This window comes from Rhinatrema bivittatum, chromosome 1, assembly GCF_901001135.1.
Source record: "Rhinatrema bivittatum chromosome 1, aRhiBiv1.1, whole genome shotgun sequence".
Classification (NCBI taxonomy): domain Eukaryota; kingdom Metazoa; phylum Chordata; class Amphibia; order Gymnophiona; family Rhinatrematidae; genus Rhinatrema; species Rhinatrema bivittatum.
In genome coordinates, this window is record NC_042615.1 from 98,419,822 (window position 1) to 98,435,205 (window position 15,384).

The window sequence follows — 15,384 nt, forward strand, 5'->3', positions numbered from 1 at the left end:
ACCTCTGAAAAAATTATCTCTCAAGATAGACTCTTATTTAAACAAGGTGAAGGCCTTGCAGAGTGTGAAAAGAATACTGCAACTCTTTTGGCTACAAATCAGCACTTAAGTTAATCAGTTTTTGCATACAAAGGCCTAGATTCATCATTTTGCTCTGTTTATCTCGTGAATAATGCGCACAATATAAAAAAGGGGCGTGTGTATTCTAATTGTCGGCCTGCAACAGCTAAATAACGCATGCAGTATTGCATCATCACGTACTACCCTGCATCATCACGCAGTATGTTTTTTTTCCTGTGTAAATATTCCTTCTTGCTCGTGCCTCTTTGAGGGTGTGTCAGGAGTTTCTTGCAAGGAGGTAGGTAAGTGTTGTTGGTGAATAGTTGGAGGTTATTTAGAGTGATTACTGATTGCATTGTCTTGTTTGCTATTGTCCTCTGTTTCCCTTTCCCTTTGACTTTTGTCATCTTTGTTGGAGTGAAAGTTTTTGTTTGTTAGTCCAGTTTATCTGTCTGTTTTTTTGTGTGGAGGTAGTGAGGTGTATGTGTGTGTGAAGGAGGTATGCTTGGAGGTTGTGGAGAGGATGGAGCATGACAGGTATGGGGAGAGAAGAGAGAAGAGGCATCAGGATAGGAGGGGGAGGGCACTGGAGAGGGAGGGGGAGGATGTGGGCAAGAGTGCTGGAGAAGGAGTAGGAGTAGGGACAAGTGCAAGAGTAGAGAGAAGCAGCATGGAAGGGATAGGAGGGTGCGGGAGGGGGAAAGGTCTAGTCAGGCGAGTTCAGGGGAGGAGTAGAGCAGGCTAAGGATAGACAGAGAGGGCAGAGGGCGAAGGGAGTTGGTAGGCAGGGGAGAAGGGAGCAGGACAGAGAGTGAGGAAAGGGAGGACACCTCTCTGGAAGAGGAAGTGGCACCTCCTTCAGTTAGCCAGCCAGCACCACATGTTCCTCTAAGGGCCATAAAGTTCAGCATGCAGGAGAACGACCTGGTGATTGCAGGGGTCTTGCATAACTATCCCCTGGGTCCATCAAGTCCAGCATCCTGTTTCCAATAGAGACCAAACCAGGCCACAAGAACCTGGCAATTACCCAAACACTAAGAAGATCCCATGCTACTGATGCATGCTACTGATGCATGTCTGGGGCCTTTGGGTTGACAACACATAGTAGTGCTGCATGTACCTGTTACCTTACAGCATTACTATAGCTTTTGGGGTGCCAATACCTCTTTCTCTGTTCTTAGTTGTAATCATGATTCTGCCTAAAGGGTAAGATGCAATGCCTGTATATGTAATGATGCCATTTTAATGTATTAATGTACAGGTGTACACTGATTATGCTGTTTATGAAATGCACAATGTTTTTTTGTTCTTAGCTATCTTGTCCTTGCAGAATGTGATTACCTAAGACATTGACTTTATTTAAAACTGTGCACTGCATATGTTTGACAATAAAGGGGTAGATTTTCAGACGAGCGCGAACAGCCTACTTTTGTTTGCGCTCCAGGCGCAAACAAAAGTACGCTGGATTTTAGTAGATACGCGCGTAGTCGCGCGTATCGGCTAAAATCCTGGATCGGCGCGCGCAAGGCTATCGATTTCGTATAGCCTGCGCGCGCCGAGCCGCGCAGCCTACCCCCGTTCCCTCCTAGGCCGCTCCGAAATCGGAGCGGCCTAGAAGGGAACTTTCCTTTGCCCTCCCCTCACCTTCCCCTCCCTTCCCCTACCTAACCCACCCGCCCGGCCCTGTCTAAACCCCCATCCTACCTTTGTTGGGGGATTTACGCCTCCCGGAGGGAGGCGTAAATCCCCGCGCGCGAGCGGGACTCCTGCGCGCCGGGCTGCGACCTGGGGGCGGGTACGGAGGGCGCGGCCACGCCCCCGGGCCGTAGCCATGCCCCCGTACCCGCCCCCAAAACGCTGCCGACACGCCCCCGAAACGCCGCGACGACCGGGCCCGCCCCCCGACACGCCCCCGACACGCCCCCCTCCGAGAACCCCGGGACTTACGCGAGTCCCGGGGCTCTGCGCGCGCCGGGAGGCCTATGTAAAATAGGCTTCCCGGTGCGCAGGGCCCTGCTCGCGTAAATCCGCCCAGTTTTGGGCGGATTTACGCGAGCAGGGCTCTGAAAATCCGCCCCAAAGTGTTCACTGCAAGAATCTACTACTGTGTCCTTTCATTGTGTGGTTTTGTGTTCATGGTTTTGAAGGTTAAAGCTTTGCTCTCCACATGACCTTGCATGCTAGAATGCCATGCCTCATTCCAAGTATACAGTTATCGAGCATGCAAGACCATATGGCCAATGGCATAACGTGAAAGCTGAATGTATGCTGGTAAGGAAGACAGGCAGAGGTAAAGAAGAAGATCATTTCTGGGGACCTTCACTATTGCCTCTTGTTGCCTTCTTCACACACCATACCATTTGGTTACCCATGCTTACATGCGTGTGTATGTGACTTGCTCAGTACCTTCATGGGCAAACATAATATAATGTACTTGAGTGGTGTAAAGTCGAACTTTGAGTCGTCATGGCACAAGACATTATTTTCTGCCCCCTTATTTCTGTCAGGAGTGCAAGAGTTTGTGAAGACAATCATTAGTAGCTTACACTGTAAACCTAATTCGATGTGTAGTTGCTGACTCTTGGAACACATTGTCAGCTGCTGGGTGACAAGTATGGAAGAGGAGTGAGGGAGTACCATCTGCTGAACAGTGTCCATGGGCAAACACCAGAGGGCCTAGAGGGATGCTGCTGGTGCTGGGAAGCAGGCAGACTTCCACTCTCTGCCTCTCTCCCCTGTACTGGCATGGCTTGGGGGTCTGTATAATATGTGTAAGGTAAAGATTACCTTACAGATAGCATTCAGATCCCAAAGGCAGGCCACTACAGGAATGGCAATCAGTCTGTGGAAGTCTGCCTGCTTCCCAGCACCAGCAGCACCCCTCTATGCCCTCTGCTCTGCACCTGAGATGATTATGTACCACACACTAGGCATTCGTTCCTCCTCCCTACTTGTCACACAGCAGTTGACCCTGTGTTCCAAGAGTCAGCAACTACACAGGGTAGTGGAAATGAATGTTTTATTACTGGACAAGTGAAGCTCCTACAGAATTTGAAGGCAGCTCTACTGTACAAGTGAAGCTCTTACACCATTTGAAGGCAGATATAGGCGCACCACATCTATTTATTTATTTATAACTTTTCTATACCGATATTAGTGGGGACATCATATCGGTTTACATCGAACAACAAAGCATAAAGAAATTACATAAAACAGGGAGGTGTGGATGGAGAGATAGGAACTGTAAGAAAGTAGGTTGAAAGTACATAGGAATCAGGCTACTCTGAAAGATAAGAGAGCCAAAGAACTTTGGGATTATATTTGTATAACCAGATAAAAACAACACAAATAACTATATATAAGGGTTCGGCATGGATTTGCATAGAAGGTACAGGAGTGTTTGCATGGTACCAGTGTGTTTGCATGGTGGTGAGAAGGGTGTTATTGTTGATAGGCTTGTTTGAAAAGCCAGGTTTTCAAGTTGGCTCTGAATTTAGAGGTACGAGTCTCGAGTCTAAGATAGGGGGGCAAGGAGTTCCAGAGCGTGGGTCCAGCAATAGATAGGGCTCTTTCCCTTGTGGTAGTAAGGTGTGCTTTTTTTAGTGGGGGTATGTGGAGTGTTCCATTATTGGAGGCTCTGGTGGATTTGTTGGAACGTACAGGGCAGAATGGCTCAACGAGCCAATTTGAATTGTGTGTGTGTGTATAGCTTTGTGGGTCAATGTTAGAGTTTTATATATAATGCGAGAGGGTATGTATGCACAAAAAAGGTATTGTCCTTCATATGGGCGGAAAACAGTAGGTCTACCATTCCACCATCTACACAGCACAAAGTGACTGTTAAAAGATGGGGGCTGGTATGCCAACCTCTATGTGAAGTGTGCAAGATATAGAGAGGTGGCAAACGAGACCAGTGCCATAGAAAAGGGAATATGCAATAGGAGTTTGGCAACGCCTCTGGCACGTGGCAGGAAAACCAACAGTACCCACAGCCCCCCATACACCAAACCCATGCCCCAGGTATCTCAGTAACATGCAGTGTATAAAGCAGCATGATAGTAATCACTCATCAGGACTTCCTTGTGCATCAACCAGTCTCTGAACATCCATATGGCATAATGGATCGCTCAAAGCTCCAGAAAGTTTATTTGACAGCAGGCTTCATGAGCGGTCCAGAGACCCTGCATGTGGAGGCCATCCCCATGGGCTCCCCAGCCCTGAGGAGAGGCGTCAGTAGTGAGGATCACTTGAGGCGGAGCAGTTTGGAAGGGAATCCCCCGCTCAAAATTGGAGAGGTTTTTCCACAAGGGCAAAGACGCCCAAAGAGGTTCCGTGACTGCAACACAAGTCTCGAGGTCCTGAGACGCCTGTCACCATTGTGACCGCAAGATCCATTGAGCCCTCCTCATGCCCAAACTGGCGAGAGGGGTAGCATGGACAGAAGCCGTCATGTGGCCTAGCAAACAGAGCAGAAGGCGGGCAGTCACCTGCCAGCTGCTGCGGACGAAGGCCGCCAGCAAAGTGAGGGCAAGAGCCCGATCGCAGGGCAAAAACGCCTTTGCCTGCATTGTGTCTAGTCTGGCACCTATGAAGTCCAGCTGAGGAGACAGGCAGAGGTGAGACTTTGAGTAGTTGATCACGAACCCCAAGGCTTTTAGAGTCCGCACTGTCAGGGCTAAAGCACTCAGCGCTATGCATGGAAATCACTCTTGATTAACCAGTCATCTAGTTACGGGAAGACATGCACCGCATGACACCTGCGATATGTAGCCACCACTGCTAGGCTTTTGGTGAAGATGCAAGGGGCTGACGCCACCCCCAAAATGCAGCATCTTGGAATAATAGTAAGCCTTCCCCACCACGAATCGGAGTAGCGACTCACAATACTGAACCCAGCATTGTATACCTGTAGTTGGATTATTTTTCCTTTTGTATATCACTTTGCATTTTTCCACATTAAATTTCATCTGCCATTTAGTTGTTACAGTCTTCTAGGCTCACAAGTCCTTCTGCAGTTTCTTGCAATCCACTGCTGTTTTAACAAATTTGCATAATTTTGTGTTATCTGCAAATTTGATAACCTCACTTATTCCCTTTTCCAGATCATTTATGAATGTTAAACAACAGAAGTCCCAATACACATCACAATGGTACTCCACTAACGACTTTTCTCCATTTAGAAATTGATCATTTAGTTCTAACCTCTGTTTCCAGCCTTTTAACCAGTTAACAGTCCTCAGTAGAACACTGCCTTCTAGCCCATGTCTTTGTAATTTTCCGAAAAGTCTCTCATGATCCACTTTGCAAAATGCCTTCTGAAAATCCATACACTATATCAACTGCTCATCTTTACCTACATGCTTATTTACACCTTCAAAAAATTCTAAAAGATTGGTAAGACAAGACATCCCCTTGCTAAAACCATGTTCATTGTTCCCCATTAAGCCATGTTTATCTATATGCCCAGTCATTTTTGCTCTTAAGAATGGCTTCTACCATTTTTGCCTGGTACAAATTTTATTCTAACTGGTCTATTGTTTACTGGATTACCCCAGAATCATTTTTAAAAGTGAACATCACATTGGCCACCTTCCAGTCTTCAAGAATCTTATCTGTTTTAAATGATAAGTTACAAATTACTAGTAACGGGTTAGCAATTTCATATTCTAGTTCTTTTAAAACTCTGGGATGGATGCCATCCAGTCCCAGTGATTTGTTACTCTTTATCTTGTCAATCAGATCATTAACATCCTCCATGGTCACAGATATTTGTTTTAGTTCCAAATTTCCAACATTAAATAATGTTTTGGGTGTGGGTATGTTCCCAACATCCTCCTCAGTAAAGACTGAGGCAAATAATTCGTATAGTTTTTCTACTATTTCCTTCTCTTCCCTGAGCACCCCATATGCACCTCGGTCATCTAGCAGCCCAACTCATTCCCTAGCAGGCTTTTTGCTTCAAATGTACTTGAAATTTTTTTTCTTAGTTTTTGCTTCACTGGCAAGCTTTTTCTCAAAGTCTTTCTTGGCCTAACTATTGTTTTCACATCTAACTTGTCAGTGCTTATGTTTTTGCCTATTTTCATTATATGGGTTTGTTTCCATTTTTTAAATGATGCCCTTTAGCTTTAACTGCCTTCTTTACCTCATGGAAGAGTTATTCTGTTTAATGGACCACTCTTGATTTTGCAGTAATGAGACTCACCATCATTCTTCATGTTTTGTCAGACACTGGAAGCAAACACTACCATAAACCTATTCAGTTACTTTACAGAAACAATGTAATTGCCAGCTTTGTATTGGTCTCTACCTATGTCTTGAAAATACCATCTTAGTATGGTCAGGTCCTATACATGTGGGACCTCCAGATCCCATTGGTTCCACTTGTGTTATAAATCATCAGGCAGCTCATCATCCCATTTTATAGGTCTCTCCCATCATAAACCATGAATGTGTGGAGCTCAAAGCCAGATTCATCCTCCTCAGTTTGCCATATTTAGCCAAAAACCTTCAAAGATGGTGAGCCTAATGGTTTGTTGTCTGTCTGATTCACTCTACCAATGTGCTTTGAGTTCTTCAAAATTGGTCTAACACTTCCAAGGGTCCATTCCTGCTGCTGAGAAAATTTGTCTAACCTTTTGGTATATGTTGAATGCTTCATCTACATCATTAGTTCTCATTTACATAAGGGAATTGAGGAGAGGACTTTCCTTCTTGCTTAGATGATCTCCTGCCCTGGAGACACTTCCGCTGATGTCATCAGGAGGCATTTCGACTCCTCTATATAAGGCAGTGCCCTGTGGTCACAAGTGGGGACTGAGGAGAAGAACCTGCCCATCTGCTTCGCTGTTTCTCTGGTCCTGGAACATTTCCTGCCAGTTGGGGAGCCCTGGAGACACTTCTGCTGATGTCATCGCGAGACGCCTGGTCTCCTCCACATAAGGCGGAACCCTGTGGTGCACAGCCGCCGGTGTGCTGCTGAAGCCACATGCTAAAGGGCCACACCCTGGGAATAGGTTTTGGTATCAGAAAAATTAGATCTTAAGAACATAAGAAAATGCCATACTGGGTCAGACTAAGGGTCCATCAAGCCCAGCATCCTGTTTCCAACAGTGGCCAATCCAGGCCATAAGAACCTGGCAAGTACCCAAAAACTAAGTCTATTCCATGTTACCATTGCTAATGGCAGTGGCTATTCTCTAAGGGGCGGATTTTCAGAGCCCTGCTCGCCTAAATCCGCCCAAAACCGGGCGAATTTAGGCGAGCAGGGCCCTGCGCGCCGGTGAGCCTATTTTACATAGGCCTACCGGCGCGCGCAGAGCCCCGGGACTCGCGTAAGTCCTGGGGTTCTCCGAGAGGGGCGTGTCGGGGGTGTGTCGGGGGGCGGGCCCGGCCGTCGTGGCGTTTCGGGGGCGTGTCGGCAGCGTTTTGGGGGCGGGTATGGGGGTAGGCTGCGCGGCTCGGCGCGCGCCGGCTATACAAAATCGATAGCCTTGCGCGCGCCGATACAGGTTTTTAGCAGATACGCGTGGCTCCGCGCGTATCTACTAAAATCCAGCGTACTTTTGTTTGCGCCTGGAGCGCAAACAAAAGTAGGCCTATTCGCGGAGTCTGAAAATCCGCCCCTAAGTGAACTTAATAGCAGTGCTGACTGATTGGCAGTGCTGACTGATTGGCAAGCTCCTTATTCTCTTTTCAACAACTTGTTTTCTTTCTCTCATTATATTTGAATTATGGTGCAAAGGAATTGACAGTTGTGAGTTTCTTCTGCATGGCCTCTCTCCTCACAGCAAACTGTTCCACAGTTCTTGATGGGGAACATTGAACTGCTGAGCTTGGGAGAATTCCTATTGCTGGTTGCACTGGTGGGATAGCGCTGAACCTTCCAGAGGCTGAAATAACTTTAAACCTCGAGAACCGCTTACCTCTTTTGGCAACGGATTCCAGGAACAGTATTTTGTCCACAGCAGCTGTGGCTTGGATGGAGATGAGTGATGCAGTCTCGGCTGTGGAATAGTTTGTGTGGGCAGACTGCTGATGTCTTTTTATAATCAGCCTTGGAGAGACCTGCAATCATTGGCCTGGAGGATGTTTGGCAGGCTATAATGATCCTGGAAAGGACTGTGAGGAAAGGTTTGGGTGATTTCTCTTCCAATATAGAGTCAATGAATGGACAGATATCTGTAACTCAGTTGGTTATTGTGGGCCAAGAGAGGATCAAAGTTTTGAAATCTCAGAACTTGGTGTCTCAAGAATTTTAGAGTTCCTTCGGTTAAAGACAGCGCTGTTATACACAGAAGATTAGACATTTTTGAGTACAGGTAGAGTTTTTTAAATCTTCAAATACTTAATTTTCCAAGATCCCCTCTTATTGGTCCTAAAGAGCTTATAAAGAAGTATATGAAAAAAAGTCTTGTGTATTTCAGAGGAGTCTCTGCCCCTCCTATTTAAGATTTTGTATTTACCAAATAAGAAAAAGGATGATAGTGACAGATATTTCCTCTGTTTAGTCTAAAAGTTTGAATTTAATTAGTTTTCTTGAGCAGTTCACTGATGTGGTAAGAGAGAATGCAACTTTGTTGATTTCCTGTTTTCTCAATCTGATTTAAAACCTTATACTGCTGATTTTTAGTAATAAATATTCTTCCTTCATGGGTCAGGAAGTACGGGTTTTTCTGGATGCTTGTAAGCAGACTCAGAATAGGAAGCAATCTCTTTTTCAGTTGTAAAAAACTGTTAGGTTTAGGGGTAGTTTTTCCTAAGATATCCTGCTAAATGTTTAATTGTAAGCTGGCAGTAGATATAGTTTTTTTCAACCTTGTCAATAGAAGTCTCTTTTGGATAGCAGGATTGTTGTGATTCCTGCTTCTATCCCAGAACCTGTTTAACTCATCAGAATGTGGTTTATCCTTTTCTTTTTAATTGTCGTTTCAGTCCTCACTTGTACTCCCAATACTGGGGACTTGATAGAGTATTATCTTAATTGATTTACTTATTTGGAAGATTGTTTACACTGTAATTATTCTGTATATAATACTCTGTAAAGCAGTCATTTTGCTGTTTGTATATATGTTTTAAAATTATAAAGAATGTTAAATAAAATATCATCTACAAAAAGGCATTCATTTAGCATTTGACATACAGTGGAACAGTCCATCTGATGCTGTTTTATGTGATGTCTTATTGATGCTGCCAGCCTCAACAGGTTTGCAGTTTTGGTTCCTGTTCCTAGTGGCTGTTTGAGTTCTTGAACCACAGAAATCTAATTATCGCAATTCTGCTCTGCTAGCGAAATCTGGAGAAAGGGCCTTGCTATGTCTGCTGTGAATGCTGTCTTGCACTGGCAGAATCGCAGTACCGTACTTAATAAATCTGGGTTCAGATTTGGCCCTGTGCATAAGCAAACGTTAAGGGGTAGATTTTAAAAGGAGCACGCATGCATCCATGTGTGCGTGGTTCCTGACGCGCGCACATAGATGCGCCGATTTTATAGCATGTGTGGATGATGTGCACGGGGGGGGGGGGGGGGGGACACGAAAACAAATTTTTGTTAACTATGCGCGACAACGCAATTGAGCCTCCCCCAGTTCCCTCCCAGTATGCTCCAATTAAGGAGCAAATCCACTGAGCAATTAAGTTTTTTTAACTGTTCTGGTGACCAGCATTGAACAGTCTAATTACATTCCTTTTCAATCCAATGGAATTAGTGGAACACTTTAACGGGTGACCTTCATCTGATTGTGGATTATAAACCTGTTCGTAAAAAACTGAAGGCAGGTTCAAGAAGCGTTCTTTAGTTGCTGTGTTAGCAGTCCATTACTCTCAGATTACTTTTAGTGGGGCTAAGGGTGGGTAATTTTTATGCAGCGCCTTTATATGAGTAAATCATTTTCGAAAATTGTCCTCTTAAAATAGCCAGTGGCAGTGATGTACAGCAAGTAGATCAGGATTTACATGCTGATAATAATTAGAACATTTGCACATACCCGAAAGTAGTAAAAATAGAAAATTCATTGTTAGATCAGCAACTTTTGTAAAATTGTTTTCTGGGGACATTCTTTAACCTGGCTTCTGTTTAGGTTGTATCTATACAAACAATTATGCAATAACTTTGTTCTCACAATCAGATACTGCCACTCACCATCACTTTCATACTGATGATTGCAGTATTTAACTGAGAGCAAACATTGTCTCGATCTTTGACTATTCTGTTTCTTTACTGAGGATAACAGATGATCTCTCCATTCAGTCATTGCTGCCTGTTTGTGTATACACAAAAAGATTCAGTATTTGAATTAATATTTTTCTAACTTTTACAATTAAAAAGTTGATAATGAGACAATCATAGCTTAAAAATGATTACTTTCATTGTTTATGATACCATTCACAATAGTTAATTGAAAATTTGCTATGGGATATACAAGAGATTGGGAAGGAATAAAGCACAAAAATGCATGTAATTCACCTGGTGATAATGAGGTTAATCAAAATTCATATTAAGTGCTTGTGAACATATTGTACTGGAGCCCTTGTGTCACCAAACCAGCTTTTCTTTTCTTTTAAGGCTGCAAGAGTCAAAAACATGTCCTCAGACCTGAGTCTTTGGAAGGAACGGATGAGGAGGATCCAGTCACAGCTTTGGAATGGGATCCACTTTCAACTGACTACCTTCTTGTTGCTAATTTACATAATGGAATTCGACTGGTAGACTCAGATTCACTCTCTTGTATTACGACATTCAGTTTTCCAAGTGCAGCTGCATCAGTGCAGTGTTTAGCCTGGGTTCCTAGTGCTCCAGGGATGTTCATAACAGGCGGTAAGCACACTTTGATTGAATTTTTAGAAATATGGAATTTAGACTCCATCATGCATACTTCTGGGATTTTTTTTGTTTGATGCTGGAGATCATCCATATGCTCTGGAATGTAGCTATAAATCCCTTATTGACTTAAGAAAAATCATTAGAAACCATGGTTTTCCAGTGGGAGCACTGAGAGGAGAGGATCACCTTGATGGTGCCTGAAAGGAATCAGTAAGTTTTTGCTTGGGAAATTTTCTTTGGGAATATTATTTAGTTGTTAGTGTGTGCTTGTGCTTTTATTAGTCAGTAAGGCAGGGAATAAACTGAAAGTTAGTCTGTTTGTATTTTTAAATAGTCAGTAAGGCAGCTAATAAGCAGTAGTTATTTTGTTTATTTTTAATAGTCTGTAAGGCAGCAGAAGTTACAGTGATTGTATATTAAAAAAAACAATAAAAAAAAGTAGCCAGAAGCTAGAAATAAGCTAGGAGCAGTGTATACCTAAGTAAAAAGGTTGAAAAGTTCAACACTCACCTCAGAAAGGTGTTAAGGTAATGTGATTTGGTTTGATTAGGTACTAACATTTGTTAATCAAGAGAGCAGTGAGTCACTCTGGCTGACTAACTGAAGTTAGACTGTATTTACCAACCCATCCCTAGCTCATCCTTTAATTTATAGGCAGGTGCCACTTTCACAAAAAAAAACCCCTTATTAAGATTTTGATCATTTCCCTGTAGGTCACTACCAGACATATAGTGAATTCACTAAGACATTTAAAGGATGTTAATTAGACACATTCCTACTCCCATAGCAAGCTAAACCTTAACTAGGAACTGAACAAATTTGAGATGAAGGCAGCAGTCCAGCAGCAAGAGGGGGGCTTTCCAGTCTTTTGCATTGAGTGTCACATGTATGATTTTTTACCCGCCGGTGAGAAATTGTACATGTACATGCGATGCAAAGAGCTCCTGGCTCTCAGAGAACAAGTCCGATCTCTGGAGGCTAGAGTGGCAGACCTGGAGGAGCTGAGGCAGACAGAGAGGTATATAGATGAGACCTTCAAGAACATAGTAGTCAAGTCCCAACTTCAGACTGGAAGCCATGGTGCTGCCTTGGAGGAAGAAGGTCTCATGATCGGAAAGTATCAACCTGGTGCAGCAGGAAAGGATCCTACAGCAAGGATCTACTCTCCAGGTGGTGCATTGTCCTTTCGCACCAAGGATGTGTCTCCAAGGCCTACTGCCCAGGAGGGGAAGGGTTAGGTCGGCCATCATAGTTGGAGATTCGATTATTAGGAACGTAGACAGCTGGGTGGCTGGTGGGCGTGAGGATCGCCTGGTAACATGCCTACCTGGTGCGTAGGTGGCGGACCTTGCGCGTTGCCTAGATAGGATTTTAGACAGTGCTGGGGAGGAGCCGGCTGTCGTGGTACATGTGGGCATCAATGACATAGGAAAATGTGGGAGGGAGGTTCTGGAAGCCAAATATAGGCTCTAAGGTAGAAAGCTTAAATCCAGAACCTCCAGGGTAGCATTCTCTGAAATGCTCCCTGTTCCACGCGCAGGTCCCCAGAGACAGGCAGAGCTCCGGAGTCTCAATGCGTGGATGAGACGATGGTGCAAAGAAGAGGGATTCAGTTTTGTAAGGAACTGGGGAACCTTTTGGGGAAGGGGGAGTCTCTTCCGAAGGGATGGGCTCCACCTTAACCAGGGTGGAACCAGACTGCTGGCGCTAACCTTTAAAAAGGAGATAGAGCAGCTTTTAAACTAGAACAAAAGAAAAAGCCGACAGTCGCTCAGCAACACATGGTTCGGAGGGAGGTATCTTCAAAGGATACTAATGATGCATTAGAATTAGGGCATCCTGACAGTGAGGTTCCAATAATAAGAAAAGTAGTCCAAATGCCTGTAACTAAAAACTCGCCTGAGCTAAAAAATTCTAACTTATCCCTATCAATTAAAAAGGAGAATGAAAATACAAACAAAAAACAAACTTTGAAATGTTTGTATGCTAATGCCAGAATTCTAAGAAGTAAGATGAGAAAATTAGAATGTATAGCAGTGAATGATGACATAGACTTAATTGGCATCTCAGAGACATGGTGGAAGGAGGATAACCAATGGATCAGTGCTATACCGGGGTACAAATTATATCGCATTGACAGAAATGAGCACCCGGGAGGTAATGTGGCTCTTTATGTCCGGGATGGCATAGAGTCCAACAGGATAAACATCCTGCATGAGACTAAATGCACAATCGAATCTTTAAGGATAAAAATCCCTTGTGTATTGGGGAACACTATAGTGATAGGAGTATACTACCATCCACCTGGTCAAGATGGTGAGACAGACAATGAAATGCTAAGAGCAATTAGGGAAGCTAGCCAAATTGGTAGTGCGGTAATAATGGGAGATTTCAATTACCCCAATATTGACTGGGTAAATGTATCATCGGGACATGCTAGAGAGATAAAGTTCTTGGATGGAATAAATGACAGCTTTATGGAGCAATTGGTTCAGGAACCGACAAGAGAGGGAGCAATTTTAGATCTAATTCTCAGTGAAGCACAGGATTTGGTGTGAGAGGTATCAGTGGTGGGGCCGTTGAAGTTCCCCGTAGTAGGTAACAGGATGAATACAGATGACGTATAGTGGGAGGTCTTGTGGAGAGACATTTAAAAAGAGCATGGTAACTATTGAGTGCACAGCCATGGCATTTTTTGAGAATGAAGAAGGAGTTGGGTCATAAGAAACTTTGGTGAAATTATGGAACAAAACTATTAAGGTTGGTAGTTGATATTTATGGGTATTTTGAATGTTTAAACTAATGGTTGAGTAGTTTGATAGTAATATATGTAGTTGGGATTCTTTTATAGCAATGATGGCGTTCTTTGAGTAAATGAATATAACAGCCATAAAGACTGTGGCTGAATGCTGAAAGAAGGGAGAGGAAATATCAGCAATAGATTCTATAGGGTATTTGAATTACCCGAAGAAGTGGTTGTAAAATAAGAGGAGGTGATATATGGTGATACTTGATGGATGAGATTTAAAGTATCTAGGTGAATTGTGCATCGAAACGATTAAAACATTTTAATAATGAATGTTAGTTTGAAAAAAGATTGTTTAAGATTGAAATTGACTTTGTCATGTTTGTATCGATAAGAATAGGTTAATGAAGATTGACAGACCAATTATGAAGTATTATTGAATATTCCCTACATGTGCAATAAATAACTGATGAGAGATATATATTGGATGTTCCCTGTATGTGAAAACAACAAAAATGATGAGAAATGGATCCCCTGAGGAAACCATCGGGTGAAACAGGAGTCTCTTGTCGGGCGGGTTTTTTAAAGAATGAAGTGAATTGGGAGTTGTTGAAGGGAGTGTTTTATAAAGAAGGGAAAGGAAAGAAAGAAAAAAAGGGAACATTTTGAGTTTAGTGAGTTTTTGAAGAAGGGAGTAATTCCAAAATATAGTAGTTTAAAAGATAGGACAATAAAGGAAAATTGTAGTAACAAGATAGAGGGGAATTAATTCAATTAAAATAAAGCTGCTATTTGATGTATGTCTTTAAAAAAAATGTATTTCTGATAGTATTGTATTTGTTTGAATGAGGGAGGTATGAGTGATCATTAAAAATGTAATGTCAATGTTTTTATAAAGGAAATGGTGTTTGTAATAAAGTAAGATATGTTTTCAAAAATATAAACAGGTATATATTGTTTGATTATTCAAGTTAAATGTAAGACTAATGATGCATTAGAATTAGGGCATCCCGACAGTGAGGTTCCAATAATTAGAAAAGTAGTCCAAGTGCCTGTAACTAAAAACTCACCTGAGCTAAAAAATTCTAAATGAAATGAAAATACAAACAAAAAACAAACTTTGAAATGTTTGTATGCTAATGCCAGAAGTCTAAGAAGTAAGATATCCCCTAACGAAAAGTCTAAGAAGTAAGATATCCCCTAACGATAACAACCCCTTCGCCAATAATGCAATTATTCCACTAGCTAGCCAGGTTAGAGACCTTGGGGCCACCCTTGACTCTAGAATGAATTTCAAAAAGTTCATTAACACTACAATTAAAGAATGCTTCTTTAAGCTACAGGTCCTGAAGAAGCTAAGACCGCTCTTACACTTCCAGGATTTCCGTTCAGTGCTGCAAGCCATACTGTTTTCAAAGATCGACTATTCCAACGCTCTACTACTCGGTCTTCCCGCCTCTTCTACTAATTCTTCCCGCCTCCTCTACTACTAAAACTGTTTTAATGTAACTTTTTCACTTCCTATGTTTTTATTGGTTTCCCCTTGTTATTTGTAAACCGGTACGATAAGACCTGTCTTGAGCATCGGTATATTAAAAGAACCTAAATAAATAAATAAATAAACCTCTACAGATGCTGCAAAACGCAGCAGCCAGGATCCTTACTAACACACGTCGTAAGGACCACATCACACCTATTCTAAAAATCCTTCATTGGCTACCCATCCAATATAGAATACTATTCAAGACTCTCACCA

At 42.9% G+C, this 15,384-nt stretch overlaps 1 protein-coding gene across 6 annotated transcripts in view; it reads left to right on the top strand.

The window, feature by feature from the left end:
- The window catches only part of WDR17 (WD repeat domain 17), a 533,217-nt gene that overhangs the window by 183,697 nt on the left and 334,136 nt on the right, over positions 1-15,384 (top strand). For all 6 annotated transcript variants that reach the window (XR_003852810.1, XM_029578099.1, XM_029577946.1 and 3 more), the window contains one exon: positions 10,625-10,876. Coding sequence is in view for 5 of the 6 variants with exons in the window: in XM_029578099.1 (XP_029433959.1) it covers positions 10,625-10,876 (252 nt within the window). In the remaining variant the exon portion in view is untranslated. The remainder of the gene's footprint in view (positions 1-10,624; positions 10,877-15,384) is intronic.